The sequence below is a fragment of the Sarcophilus harrisii genome, chromosome 5, assembly GCF_902635505.1.
Source record: "Sarcophilus harrisii chromosome 5, mSarHar1.11, whole genome shotgun sequence".
In the NCBI taxonomy this organism is placed as follows: Eukaryota; Metazoa; Chordata; class Mammalia; order Dasyuromorphia; family Dasyuridae; genus Sarcophilus; species Sarcophilus harrisii.
In genome coordinates this window covers 191,589,944-191,604,867 of record NC_045430.1, presented here as the reverse complement: position 1 = coordinate 191,604,867, position 14,924 = coordinate 191,589,944, and the positions used below count along the sequence as shown (strand labels likewise).

Genomic DNA, 14,924 nt, shown 5'->3' with positions numbered 1-14,924 from the left:
CTTTGTCAGAGGAAGTTGTTTCATTGTTTGCTGGGAAATATATTTTGTATCAAAATAAAATATACAAATAAAAAAGCAATGATATAATTAAAAGGTACCTCAGTGGGATATACAGGGAGAGACAATTAGTCACTCATGAATTCCAAAGATATAATCATTAAGAAATCAAAGATATAAACATTTCCTCAGTTTCTATGAGAATTTTTCTTTAGCTTACTCATGATTAGCATATATGAAGGAGCCTATAGTTAGTTCAGCTTACCCTAAATTAATGAATTCCAAAAGGATGCCAGCTTCCTTTGTTAACTCCTGATTAAAAAATTAAAAGTCTCAATATTCTGGGGCCACTAAGTTTAAACTAGGATAAATTTCACTGTAAACTCACACAATTGATTCATTCTGGCAAGTCCTTACCTGAGCTGTAGCATGTACTAAACTAGAATGTAAGCTTGCTACATGCTTTCACTGTATTCTTTGTTTTAATATCAATATATTACATTAAGCAAATTCTTTGTAAGGAAGAACTGTTTTTCTGCCTAATCCCTGAAATAGATCTCCATACTATGCCTCCCATGAAATTTAAGTAGGAAGGAAACAGGAATGAGGAAATCACTTTAAGTTGCAATCATAAAGAAAATGTAGGCAGTTCCACATATAGGATCATTGCCAAAGTCATGTACCTATAAAGAAAAATATCCTTAATCTTTTTTCAACAGAACTGTTACTTTTGGTCATGGGAAATAGAGCTGCTGTTGTCCATGTGAAGTAGAACTGCTGTTGTCTATGGAAAACCATGACCTTGAAGTTCCTTCCACCTTAACCTTATGCTGAAGCTGAACATGTCCTTTATTCCCTCATAGGAGCCCCATGTAGCTCATACAAAGGATATTGTAGAGAGAAGAGAAGGGGATCATGCTATGATTTGTGGACAGATGGTTCATCCAAAGGGGGATTGACTTTCAACTACAATAATTTTAATTGGCTCCTAAATGCCATTATTAAGTTGGGATTATACAAAACAAATAGTTACACAAAGATGCTCTTTTACACAAATCTATTTAACTATTTTTAACTTCTGATGTAATCTCAGTAACTTTAGATAATCAGTTAGACTTTAATATTAAAATATGTTTGATGAAAATATGGAATTAATTAAAAATAAGACAAACACACAAAAACATCTATAGGAATTTCTGCTGATGTCTTTCTTCAGGTTGCCAATCATATTCTTTCAGAATTTTATTGACACTATTCTTTTTTATTTTTATAAGAATCAGTGATATGATCTAGTGATTATATATAGGGCTTGAGAATAAAGAAGCCCTGAATTTAGATCTATCCTCAGTCTCTCACACTCAGTCTCCCCAAGCTGTAAAACCTGGATCAAAATGTCACCTACCCTTCAGGGCCATTGTAAGGATCAAATGAGACAACATATGCAAAGCATTCCACAAACCCCAAGCACTAAAAATGCCAGCTATTATTATTGCCATGATTAAGATTGAGATATAAGATTGAGAACAGAGATACAAAGATACATACTCTCACATTAGTTTTTTTTCTTTTTGTCTAATTTTACCCATAGACGTGCCCATTGGCACTATTTGAAATCATCTTGTAACGATAGTCACATATAGGAGCAAATTAAAATGGAAGAGGAAAAAAAATCCTATTCCATCCCACATCCAATTAGCATGATTAGGAGCTAAATCCTCTGAAGCTAATTCTCTAAATTTGTCTAAGAGAAAAACAGCTTGAATTTATATTGCTCTTTAAACTTTGCAGAGTACTTCACATCTGCCACATCACCTCATCACAATAATCCTTTGAGGTGAGTGCCATTATCATCTCTATCACACTATTAAGGAAACTAAGACTGAGAGAAGCTAAATGATTTTAGGAGAGGGGCTATATGGAAGAACAGGCTTGAGCTGAAGAAACTTATTCCTCTAGGAGTTACCTACTTTGACATCATATCATTATAGTCTAAAGGATATATTATGGGTATAAAACTGGATTGTATATTGGAGGTTATATAGTCCAAAATTCTCATTTTTTGATGAGTAACCTGAAAAGGTCAAGTGACACTTTCCAAAAATAGTTTAAGAGTATAATTGGGATTTGAACCCAGTTTACCTGGCTAGAAATCCAGTATTTTTTCACTGCATCTTGCTGTCTCCAAATCGGAGATTGTACCCATCACTATGTATTTTGACATCTCTTTGAATTTTTAGAAATGAAGTCTGTGAAGTTATCTTTCATATGTGGCAGTCTTTTATCTTAATATCACATTCTGTTATACAAACTACTTGTCATTACAGTATAAATTCCTTCTAATTACATCCCATGTGCCAACCCGTATAGTTAACACTTGGGATAAAAACAGTCTGAACACGGAAACTAGAACAGTCTGTTCTCAAGGAGTTTGCTTTGTTTTTATGTTTCTCTTGAGTCTTGCATTGGAAAGTCAATTCAGCTCCAGTCTTTTCATCAAGAATGCTTGAAAGTCCTCTATTTCATTAAATACCTATTGTTTTCCTTAAAGGATTATGTTGTTTTGCTAGATAAGTGATTATTGGTTGTAATCCTAGTCTCTTTGCCCTATATAATAACACATACCAAGCCCTCCAATTCTTTAATGTAGAAGCTGCTAAATCTTGTGTTATTCTGACTCTGGCTCAATAATACTTTAATTGTTTCATTTTGGCTGCCTGTAATATTTTCTCCTTAACCTGGGAGCTCTGGGGTTTAGCTATAATATTCCTGAGTTTTCACTTTGAGATCTTTTTCAGGAAATGATCAGTATATTCTTTCAATTACTATTTTACCCTCTGGTTCTAGAATATCAGGGCAATTTTTCTTGATAATTTCTTCAAAGATAATTTTTAGGATCTTTTTTTGATCGAGATTTCAGGTAGTCATAATTTTTAAATTATCTCTTCTAGATTTATTTTCCAGGTAAGTTGTTTTTTCCAGTGAAAAATTTCAGTGTCTTCTATTTTTTTCATTCTTTTGGATTTGTTTTATTGTTAATTGACTTCTCATCTAGTCATTAGCTTCCATTTGCTCAATTCTAATTTTTGAGAAATTGCTTTCTTTTATGAATTTTTATAACTCTTATTCCATTTGGCCAATTCTACATTTTAAAGGAGGTTTTTCTTCAGTGAATTTTTATGCCTCCCTTTCCATTTGGCCAATTCTGTTTTTTAAAGTACTTTTCTTCTTATTGGCTTTTTGAACCTTTTTTACTCCTCCCTCCCTCCCTCCCTTTCTCCCTCTTTCTTTCATTCATTCTTTCTTTGTTTCTTTCTTTCTTTCTTTTTTTTTTTTTACCATTTGGTCTAGTTTGTTTTTTAAGTACTTTTTTAAAGTATCTTTTTTTGTGTATCTCCTTTACCAAGCTATTAATATGTTTTTCATAGTTTTCTTATATCAATCTCATTTCTCTTCCCAATTTTCCTCCCTCTCTCTTATTTGATTTTCAAAATTCTTTTTGAGCTTTTCCATGCCCTGAGACCAATTCATATTTTTCTTGGAGGCTTTAGATGTAGGAGGTTTGACTTTGTTATTATCTTCTGAATGTAAGTTTTGATCTTCTTTGTCACTATAGTCATTTTCTATAGTCAAAAAATTTCCTGTTGTTTGTTCATTTTCTGATCCTATTTTTTGATTTTTAACTCGTTGTTAAAGTAGGGTTCTGCTTCCAGAGTGGAGGGTGCACTGCTCCAAGCTTCAGGGGTTTTATTTACTTGTTTTAAGAGAGAATTTTAGGGAGCTATAAGTTTTCAGTTCCTCTAAGGTGTTTGCTACTCTCCTGGCCTATGTTCTAATCTGTGTGTGACCACAAACATTCTTTTTTGCCCTGGAACTGTGGCATGTCCCTGCTCCACTGCCTGTACAAGCTCTGGTGTACTAGTGTTCTTCCTTGTTCAGGGACTGCCACTAAGGATTGTAATCCAGATCTGAGGATGGGCAAAGAAACAAAGTCCTGCCCTAGTGCAAGCAAAGGAATCTTTGTCATCTCTTTCTGACCAGTTGTTTATTCTCCTTGCTGTCTGTGGGCTGAGGACTCAGGAAGCTACTGCTGTTTCTGCTGATTCAGTGGCTCCCAAGGCCTGTTCCTGGGGCAAGGATTGTGCTGCCCTGGCCTGTTCTGAGCTGTGCTCCACTCTTACCCTGGTATTGACCTTCTAAGTTGTCTTTGGCTGGAGTACTATTTTACCCCATTCTTTTTGTGGATTCTACTGCTCAAAGCATACTTTTATGACATTTTAAAAAGATGTTCAGAAAAGTTTTGGGAAGAGCTCAGGCAAATCACTGCTCTTTCTCCACCATCTTGGCTCTGTCTCCTCTCCTTCCCATCACTGGATAATCATCAGATATGATGTATCAAGATGAGCTAATCAATCACCACAATAGCAATGTCCAAACCACTGAGCGTACAGACCTGCAGACATTATGATCCTAATGACAAAATATATTGTCTGAATGAAAAATCAAGGCACGTGCTCTGATAAATGGTATTTCACATTCTTTTCTTCATTCAGAATGGCTCAGAAACGCCACAGAATCTGCTCACAATAACTATGACCTAGAGCTTTCTGACATTAATTGATTGGGCATGGAGAAAAACAATTTAAAAATGACCATATATACTTTTTCTGGAACTGAAAAACAGTGAAGCATATATGAAATAAAGTTTATACTTGCTCCTAGTTCCCAGCTCCCCAATGACAGATGCATATGATACTGTCATTTCCTTTGTATTCTGTAGATATTTCAAATGTAGTGAATGTTGGATCATATTCGAGAATCAGCCTGTCGAAGCCATCCCATGGAACACATGCTGGAGCTCCTCAGAAAACTTCTGATAATTTGGGGGGACACACATAGCTCAGAGATGAAACAATTCCTTATCATTAGCTGAGCTTATTAGCCGACGAGCAGAAAGAACCAATGGCTCAGTGACTTCGTAGAGTTACCAGTCTTTGGCTGCTCTTCTGTTCTAAAGATCATATCAGGAGTATTAGAGTCTTTCCATGGAGAAGAAAGGAGACAATGAAGAGCTGGCATGGGGGGTGAGGGGGAGAGGTTAGTATAAAATGCCTACTCAGCAGTTCTATAAACTATATCAGGTCTGGATATTTTAAGAACCTACTTCCAATAAGAGTATAAAAACACTTATAAGTTATGGCTGCTACTTTTTAAAGTTGTCCCTAGGCATTTGTGAGTTAAGAATATATCTCAGTTGTTCATTGAGCATCAATAAATCCTTGAAACCTGTCTAGATTTGAAATAATCTTCCAATTGCCTGAGTGAGTTGGTCACACCCTCTGGGGCCTGAAGAAAACATTAAGTCAATTCCAGAGAGATTTGAGCATCTACCAAAATAGAGGAAGAGAGGGGTCATGAATGGACCAGGATGGAGCATTTCAGCTACATCCTTGAGAATAAACCTCATGGTCCTACCTTCTTCCTTTGGCTGCAGGATAACCTAGTGAATTTTTAAAGGGCAGAGAATTTGAATTCATTTATCAGCATCCTAGTAGTATCTACAGGATAGTAGCAGGTGGTGGGCAGGGTCTACAACTTAAACTAATGAAGATTCATAGTTCAATGTAGAGATAAGCAGAAAAAAGAACATTTTAGGGACTCCAACAAAAGTCTTACAGGGTCTAAGTTATCCCATTGTTTCACATATTCTCTAACTTTTGAGTCATTTGACTAGAGACACTAAATACTGTGTACAAACCAGATGCAAACAGATTAATTTGGAGGTAATTAACAGAAGGAAAGAAGTAGTTTTAAGGATAATCGGGAAAGACTTCTTGTAGAAGGTAGGATTTTTGGCTGAGAATTAAGAAAAGCCAGGGAAGTCCAGAGGCAAACATGAGTTGAAAAGCCCAGGCATGGAATCAGGCAGGAATATGGAGATGGAGTGTCTTGTCTGAAGAGTAGCAAGGAGTTCAGGATTACAGGATAACAGAGTAAGTGGAAAGAGGAGTAAAATATGAGAATACTGAAAAGATAGGGGCGTGCCAGGTTATAAAAGTATTTGAAAGCCAAAGAGAAGATTCTATTTTTCATTCTGAAGGTGATAGAAAGCCATTAGAGTTTATTTAGTGGGAGGGAGGAGTGACAGGGAAGCCTGTGTTTTAGGAAGATTGATTCAACAGCTTACTAGAGAATGGACTGGATTGGTGAAAGTCTTGGGGACAGAGACATTAACTAGAAGGCTTTTTCATTAGGCTAGATAGGAAATGTCCCAAGGTAATATCACTTTAGAGGAGAGAAGGGAGCATATATAAGCAATGTTACAAAGATAAAACTGACAGGACTTGGTAATACTCTTAACACTAATAGTAATGTTAAGGAGAAGAGAGGGTTTGAGGCAAGACAGGGAGGGGAGAATAATCATCTCAGCTTTGGGTATATTGAAATTTTAACCATTTATGGCATATCCAATTCAACATGATCAATAAGCAGTTGAAGATGTAAGACAAAAGATCAACAGAGAAGTTGGGGTTGAATAGATCTTAGAATCATCAACACAGTGATAAATGACAAATGGATGAGATCACCAAGTAAAATATGGTACAAAAATAATAAAAGGATCCAGGAGAAAGCCCCAAGGGACCTGTTTGGATTTGTATCAACTGAGACTGAGATAGAGTGATAGGTAAGAGAAGAATCAAGATAAAATAGGGATACAAAAACCTAGTGAGGAAAGAGTATCAATCAGAAGAGTTTAAAATTTTACTGAGTGGCCAAAAGGTATGAGTATTGAAAAAAGTCATCAGATTTTATGAGAGATCATTGATAACTTTACAGAGAGTAGTTTCAATTGAATAATAAGGCAGACTGTAGAGAGTTAAGAAGAAACTGGGAGAAAAAGAAATGAAAACGTCAAATGAAGATAGCCATCTCAGGGACTTGAATCTGATTTTCATCTTTTAGAGTGCCAAATAGATTCTCTTGATTTGTAATCTGTCCTTTGGACTTAATAATTATAGAAAACAATTCTTGTGCAACTTCCTGAAATATATAGTTCATCTCTTTCATTCTATAGAGATTCCACTAACTTCTAAATCACTTCTCTAAACCTCTTTTTTTTTTTTTTTTTTTTTTTTTGGTTCCAGCATCATTGTTGGCAAAGATTTCAATTCTTCTTCCAATCAAATTGTTCTTTGATCTTGGTTTGCTACTTGTTTTTACCATTTTTGATATTTTGTCTTCCAGCTAAAACACATTTATTTCTTATTGATTTCATATTTTTAATTTAAATTTCCCGTAGTCCTATCAATACTGTTAAATTCCATATTTTAAAAATTTCTCCCTTCTCTTAAAAAAAATTTAAACAGATTTTCCTTCACAGATTCCAGATATTTGTTTCCTTAAATAACTTTTCTGAGAATATTTATCATCCATTTTGATGTATGTTGACTCATTGATGTGTTAGGATGACTCTAATTTTATTTATGGAATAATTGTGACTATTCACCATTTTTCCTCTTTGGATATATTCCTTTTGGGATCTTTAAATTAATAATATTTAAATTGCAAATTTCTATTTGCTTGCTCACATTTAATAATTATTTTTATTTTTTTCTGAGAAGGTATCATCTTTTTGTGATTGCTATCTTAATCACCCTAACCATTTTCTTCATTCTATCTTCATTATTGAGCAAATTATTGGGAAGGTGGAGCTATATGTAACTCTCCATATTTCTGAAAGTTTTTCCCATGGTTTTCCAAAGATTATTTACAGTTTACTCAGTAATCAAATCAATCACTTCATTAAAAATGTAGTTTATTCTCTGAAATGTAGTTTATTCTGATCTAGGTAGATAGATACCCCTTTACCTTTTTTACCCTCATATTTTCATTCCTTGTTAACTACTTTTGTTCTGCTTTTCCCCGTCTAAATAATAGTGATGATGAAAATGGTAATATTCTCCTTTTCAAAATTTTGATCATGATATTTCCTGCTTGGCACTCACTTGAGGTAAATAGGATAGAGTCGGCAAGTTGAAACCTGCAAGAAGGTCTGGTTTTGTTTTCTAAATCCCATTTAGCATTGGCGTCCTCACTATCTAATGATTTAGGATTTGAACTGGAAGGTCAAAAACAGGAGATGATAATTTCTTATACTTTAAGAGTTCCTGAATCAGATAAACTTCCTTATTGATTTCATTTTTGATTAGCGCTCCCCCCCAAAATGCTAGGCTAATCTATCTTTAAATAGGTTTTTCAAAGTTATAGGTAACTAGTTCTTCTTCCTTCACCACATCATCATCATCAAAAACATTATTATCCTAAGCAAGAAAAATACATCATTAAAAATATTCTTGACTTCCTTCTGTAGAGAATTTGCCTATTCTGCTTTATCATATCTCAGAAATCTTCATGGAAATCAAATATTCTGTCTACAGAAATTTTTATTATCTTCAAGTCATTTGTCTCTAAAAAATAGGTAAATACAGTAAAGCTGATACAAAACACAAGGAAAGGGAAAATTAACAGGTGTATGTGTTAAGAAGAAAAGTGACCTCCCTAACTACACACAAACCGAGGTATAAAGCTGGGAGGTATAAAACTTTCATCAATGTCAAGCACACCTCTGTCAACATGAGGTTCCTACTTATCCTGTCCTTCATAGGAGCAGCTGGTGAGTTCCCCTCATGATTACTTCCTTCAGAGCCACTTCTTATTTCTTTCTCTCATTATACCCTTCTGTTTCCAGCAACTCTGGTTTTCCATTTCTTCCTTGTCTATTTGTATAGCTTTCCCCGCTTTCATTGACCTTCTCTTCATTTCCTATATGTCTTCATTCTCTTCTCATCATGTAATGTTCAACCATGCCTGATATACATCCACAAGACATTTCCTCTAAACTCAGAGATATGCTAGATTCAGCCAAAACCCAGTTCTATAATTAATTTTGAATTTGATTATTTACACTTTGAAAATTAGCAACTACTACCAATTTGGCCTTCCTCTTCTGCTCATTAATTGTCTATACTTAAAAAAATGATGGAGAATTAGATGTAAATTAAATAAAGAAAGAGATGTAAATTAAACTTAAAAGAATGTCATGCTTTCACAGATTCCTTTGTCACCAGTCCATTCCTTTCCAAATTAGACCACTAGCTACAGAAATCTAACCAAACCAGAATATGAATTAAAGCTTCCCATAAAATTGTCTTTTGTGAAAAGTCCTGGTAAGACATGGTTTCTAATAGAAAAAAAAAATAAGTGCTGGTGATGGTCCAGTACTAAAAGCAGAATAGTATTAGGAATCTTCAAGCTCCAAATGACCTGGAACTAGAGAAAACTGAGAGCAATTAAAAAAATTAAAGTGGGATTTCCTAGATTTTGGAGAAAGGAATTTGCATGAAAAAAAGGAATTAGTGTCCAGGGTAGATGGGAAGATTGAAGACAGGGAGAATATACATTTATTTTGTATTTCCTATATATACTGATATTTTGTCTCTTCAGTAAAATGCAAGCTCCTTGAGGCTAGGGACTATTTTATTTTTGGATTTTTATCTCCATAGACTTGCATAGAAGTAGAAGCTTAATAAGTGCTTATTAAATGATAAATAATTTTTTTAAAAAGATTACTCTGACCTGGCCAAGCAATGGAAGGCTGGTAGTTTCTCTACTGTGTTCATCATCACAATTTGATATTACTGGAGTTATTTTTCAGTCATGTGTTACACTCTCTAAGACCCCTTTTGGGATTTTCTTGGCAAGATACTGGAATAATTTACTAGTGAATTGATGACAATGTTAATAATGGCCATAAATGCAATCATCCTAGTATCAGGGAGATATGGAATCTCAAATTCAAAAGAAACTTACATTTAAAAAAATTTTAAGAACCAGGAATTCATTGTACACAATAACAGCAAGAATATGTGATGATCCACTACGAAAGACTTTGTTCTTCTCAGTGGTTCAGTGATCCAAAGCAATCCCAATTGACTTGCAATAGAAAATGACATCTGCATCCAAAAAAAAAACTAATAATAGTTATATTATTATATATAATAATGCAAAATCTGAATGTAAATCAACACATGCTATATTCACTTTTTTTCCTTTTTTAAATCTTTTCCATGGTTTTCTCCTTTTGATGATTTTTCTCTCCTAATAAGGTTCAAAAAGCAATGTGTAATAAAAACAAATAAATTTGATAAAAAAAGAAAAAAAATTTTAAAAGGAACTTTTGAAAATAAAACATAAAAATCATGTTCAGAGCTCAATTTGTTGTCTGTTTCTTTTTCCCCCTGAAGCGGCTTTCTCCGATGATGATGACAAGATTGTTGGGGGCAAAACATGCCAGGAGGCATCTGTCCCTTATCAGGTATCCCTGAATATTGGCTATCACTTCTGCGGTGGCTCTCTCATCAATGAACAATGGGTAGTGTCTGCCGCTCACTGCTACCAATCGTAAGTGACAGAACATACTCAACTCTAGGGTCTTCCAGGTATAAAACCTCTTATAAAGATCAGGAGGAAAGCTGGGTGAGAGCTGAGGGAACAGCAATGACACCCTCCTTTTTTTTTTTTTTTTTTTTTTTGGACATTTTAGAAATGGGAGAGGAATTAGTGGTAGGGAAGGAAATGGGAAGATCTCTATGCAAGTTTTCTAATTTCTCCACTTCCCCCTCTATCGGGAAGATCCCATAATGAATTAGCAAGAACCCCTGGGGTTGGAGAAAAAGCATGGCTTCCCAAATTTATGTGATAATGTTCTTCTCCACTTACCTTTATGGTTATAATAGAAATCGTAAGAGTTTCTGCACTAAATATGACCCAAGCCTATATTTCCCCTGAAGTAGGATTTAAGTCTTTGTCACTAGGTCTACAAAACTATTCCCCCACCCTCAAAGTGAGATAATTTTGGCAAACTTCCTTGATGGGATTGGAGTGTGGAGATGTCCACAGTATGACTGTGTGACTACTCCTGTGGGTGATTAAGGTCTAATGGAGAAAGAAGAATCTGAGGAAATAGAAAGCTTCCTTTCAATGGAAATTTGAATTGTCAGGGATTGAGATGGGAACAGAAGACTGTGAGCAAGTTTTGTACTGGGGATGACAGAGTGATTAAAAAGTCCAGAGATGACAACAATAAGAATCTACAGGATAGAGTGACAAGTCACACCCAGGGAAAAGACTTTCATAGCTATGAGATGGGAGGAGGGCAGGAGTGACAGCTCAACTATTGGATGAAGGAATGGGCCAGTCCAGTGGTGGGTGCTTCTCTTGGAGTAGGAGTGAAGGAACCATTCTATACCCTGTCTTGACCAATACTAAGTCCCAGTTGTTTCAAGCTAGTCCCAACTCTGTCCCCAAGCCAGTCCCCATTCTGCCCCAGGCTTCTAGAGTTGGTCAATGATTCATGACCTCCAGAATTGTGTGGGCTAAGAAAAAACATCCCAAGGGATATTCCTGATATTGAAGAAGATTCTACTTCCTTTCAGTCGCATCCAAGTGAGACTGGGAGAATACAACATTGAAGCCAATGAAGGAAATGAACAGTTTATTGACTCAGAAAAGGTCATCCACCACCCTGGCTACAACTATTGGACCCTGGATAACGATATCATGCTGATCAAGTTGAAAACTCCTGCCATCCTGAATGATCATGTGAATACCATCTCCCTGCCCACTGCCTGTGCCCCTGCAGGCACCGAGTGCCTTATCTCTGGTTGGGGCAATACTCTGAGCTCTGGTGGTGAGTAGCATTGTCCTTTCTCATATTCCTTCTCTACCATGGGCACCCTAACTTTTGGTCAGCTTCTCCCTTGTTCCTGACTGTTCTCAAAATACATAATGAATCAACACCATTGCAGGGGAGGTTAGGAACAATTTCTGCAGCTGAGCCTCAAAGTTTACTCTGGGAAGCATTTCTTTCTTCTCTAACCACCAGCTTATCTTTGGCCCCCAGAGGAAATGAAAAGAGAAATTCTCTTTTCCATGGGAGCTTCCAATGAGAACATAGAAGTTTTCTTGTCTAACTACCTCATTTTATAGATGAGAAAACAGAGCCTGAGAGAATGTCATTTATCCATGATTATATAGGTGTTAAGTAGCAGGGCCATTGAAACCCTACTCAGGGGTCCTCAAACTTTTTAAATAGGGGGCCAGTTCACTGTCCCTCAGACTGTTGGAGGGCTGGACTATAGTTAAAAACAAAAACTTTGTTTTGTGGGCCTTTAAATAAAGAAACTTCATCACCCTGAGTGAGAGGGATAAACGTCCTCAGCTGCTGCATCTGGCTCATGGGCCATAGTTTGAGGACTCCTACTACATTTTGAGTTCTTAACCATGATGCAAAGAACTACTGCCCTGTCCCTCTCAGGGCCCTGGAACTGAGAAAGCAGTGATAATACAAGTATTCCTTCATCAGGTAAAAAATAACTGAATTTATCACCTTATTAATGAAAACAGAATAAAAAACTACTAATTTCCTCCTTCTGAGTATCCATTGCCCAAGTAAGATGCTGCTTAGCTCTGCCTGTTCCCTCCTCTCTTTGCAATGTCCCAGGGTCTCTGTCTTTGTACCACCGAATCCTAAGTGTCCTAGGATCTCTCCCCACATTAGGCTGTATGTCCTTGTGTCTAGCCCCACATGAGGCCTTGTTTCCTGACTTATAAATTGCCTCACTCATGTCAACTACTTGCCCAGAGTACGTTTTTTGGGGGATAATTCTGGCTTCTAAATTCCTTATTATGACTACCCAAATCCTGTACTTCCTACTTGTATATCCTTAAGGCAGGCTGATGAATGAGTTGTGTCTCAGTTTTATTACTTGTAAAATGACTGAACCTTCTTAAAACTTTATATGACTTGTCAATCTATGAGCACCCAGTTCTTTCTCCAGGGAAGGAAGATTTATTTACATTTATTTATGGTCATATATTCAGCATACACATGTCATAAGTGGCTATTATGTGCAAAACACAATGCTGAGTGCTGTGGGGGACACTTAGGCTTATATTAGCCCTTACCTTCCAAGAGCTAGACTGAAACAAGCACGTGAATAACTATAGTAGTGGGAAATATATGTCAGCTGCCATTAAAGAAATAGAAAGTAATAGAGACGTTTTATGAGTGGAAGATCTCCAAGCTACTGTCTCTTTTCCAAACTAAGATTTTCTCCCTATTTAGCTCTTAGGATTATGAACTTGGCTTGTTTTTGTGATCTGCTCTGATGCCCAATCTTTCTTTTCCATCTGCTCCCATGTACTTTACAGTCAACTACCCTGACCTGCTTCAGTGTTTGAATGCCCCTCTTCTGTCTGATGAAGAATGTGAGGCCTCTTACCCCGGAGAGATCACTAGCAGCATGGTCTGTGCCGGCTTCCTAGAGGGTGGCAAGGATTCCTGCCAGGTAAGGCCCTGTTTGTCTATGTCCCAGCTTTTTAAACCGTGAATTGTGACCTCATACAGTGACCCCAAACATAACTGAATATGGGGATTACAAAATTACGATTTATTATCAGTAAATGTCTGATTTTCATACCTATTTTATATATGTATATACTCACGGTAGTGTAAAAATTTCCTGGGTGAAAAGGGGTAACAAATGGAAAGTTTTATAACTTCCACCTACTTTTGAGGTGGAAGCCAAAGGCATTTGTAAGAGAGCAGGACTTTGAAACCCTCTAAGTTTCTGTGAATAGAGAGAGATCTACAATCCTGCTGAGGACTCTACTCTCTAGAGCAAGGCTCTATAGCCATCAAGGCTATAGAGAGATTTTAAGAGCTTCATAAACTTAAATAGAAAAAAATCCTTTTTATTTTTATTTATCTCTTCCTGAAATTAAATACTCTCTGAACTTTTGAATGTAGACAACAGCTGTTATTCTGAAAAGGTCCAAAGACTTCAATAGGTTTCAAAAGAAGTCCAGATAGAAAATTAAGAACTGCTGAAGAGCAACCCAAATAAGGAGTAACTGTGGACCAACAGCTTTAAAAACAGTCATTTGGGGCCTGAAGCTTTGACTCTTACATAATTGAAACGAAGGTGATGAAAAGATAATAAAGGTTAGGAAAGTAGCCCTAAAGATCCAGAGGGGAACTGCTATTGGAAGGTAATATTGTGAGAGGACTTTGTATACAACTAGTCTGTTGTTCTAGGGCAGCTATAGTGTTCTTCCCATGATTCCAAGCTTATTATAAGGCCTAGACTTCAGCCTTTCCCTTTCTCCCCCTCCTCATTCATTCTTGCTCTTCTTTTCCAGGGTGACTCAGGTGGCCCCGTGGCCTGTAATGGACAGCTCCAGGGTATTGTCTCCTGGGGATATGGCTGTGCTCAGAAGGACAGGCCTGGGGTCTACACCAAGGTCTGCAAGTTTGTGGACTGGATCCAGGAAACTATTGCTGCCTATAGCTAAATCCCTCCTTACTCCCCATCTCTTGTTCTGGATTGTTCACATCATATTAATAAAGTGATATTCCTTTTGTTGCCTAAGTCTTTGCTTTGGTGTCTGTGCTCAGTTTCCCCAAAATTGTCTCTCTGATCACATAGATGCTTTGGGCAGTTATAGCATAAGACAATACTGACTTTTCTCCAGACTCAGATCAGGAATTTCTTAGGTCCTAAGGGAGTTCTAATATCAATATTGATCCTTGGTAATAAAAAGCAAAATAATTTTATTAATGTCAGTTGTAGCAATAAATTTATAAACATGTCAATAATAATCCTTAGGTATTGGGATAAGAGCAACTAAGTGTTGCTGGGAGTAGAGTATCAGGTCTGGAATCAGGAAGATACTGGGCCAATCACTTAACCCTGTTTGCTTCAGTTTCCTCATCTGTAAAATGAGCTGAAGAAGGAAATAGTGAATCATTCCAGTATCTTTGCCAAGAAAACTCCAAAAGGAATAATGAAGGATGTGACTGAAACTAC

The 14,924-nt window shown here is 36.5% G+C and overlaps 1 protein-coding gene across 1 annotated transcript; it reads left to right on the top strand.

Moving 5' to 3' along the window:
* Positions 1-8,561: 8,561 nt before the first annotated feature.
* LOC100928222 (anionic trypsin-like) lies at positions 8,562-14,486 on the top strand. Its single transcript, XM_031939237.1, has 5 exons — positions 8,562-8,668; positions 10,299-10,455; positions 11,490-11,743; positions 13,267-13,403; positions 14,257-14,486. The coding sequence occupies exons 1-5, from the start codon at positions 8,629-8,631 to the stop codon at positions 14,407-14,409; spliced, it is 741 nt and encodes a 246-aa protein (XP_031795097.1). The 5' UTR covers positions 8,562-8,628; the 3' UTR covers positions 14,410-14,486.
* The last annotated feature ends 438 nt before the right edge of the window (positions 14,487-14,924 follow it).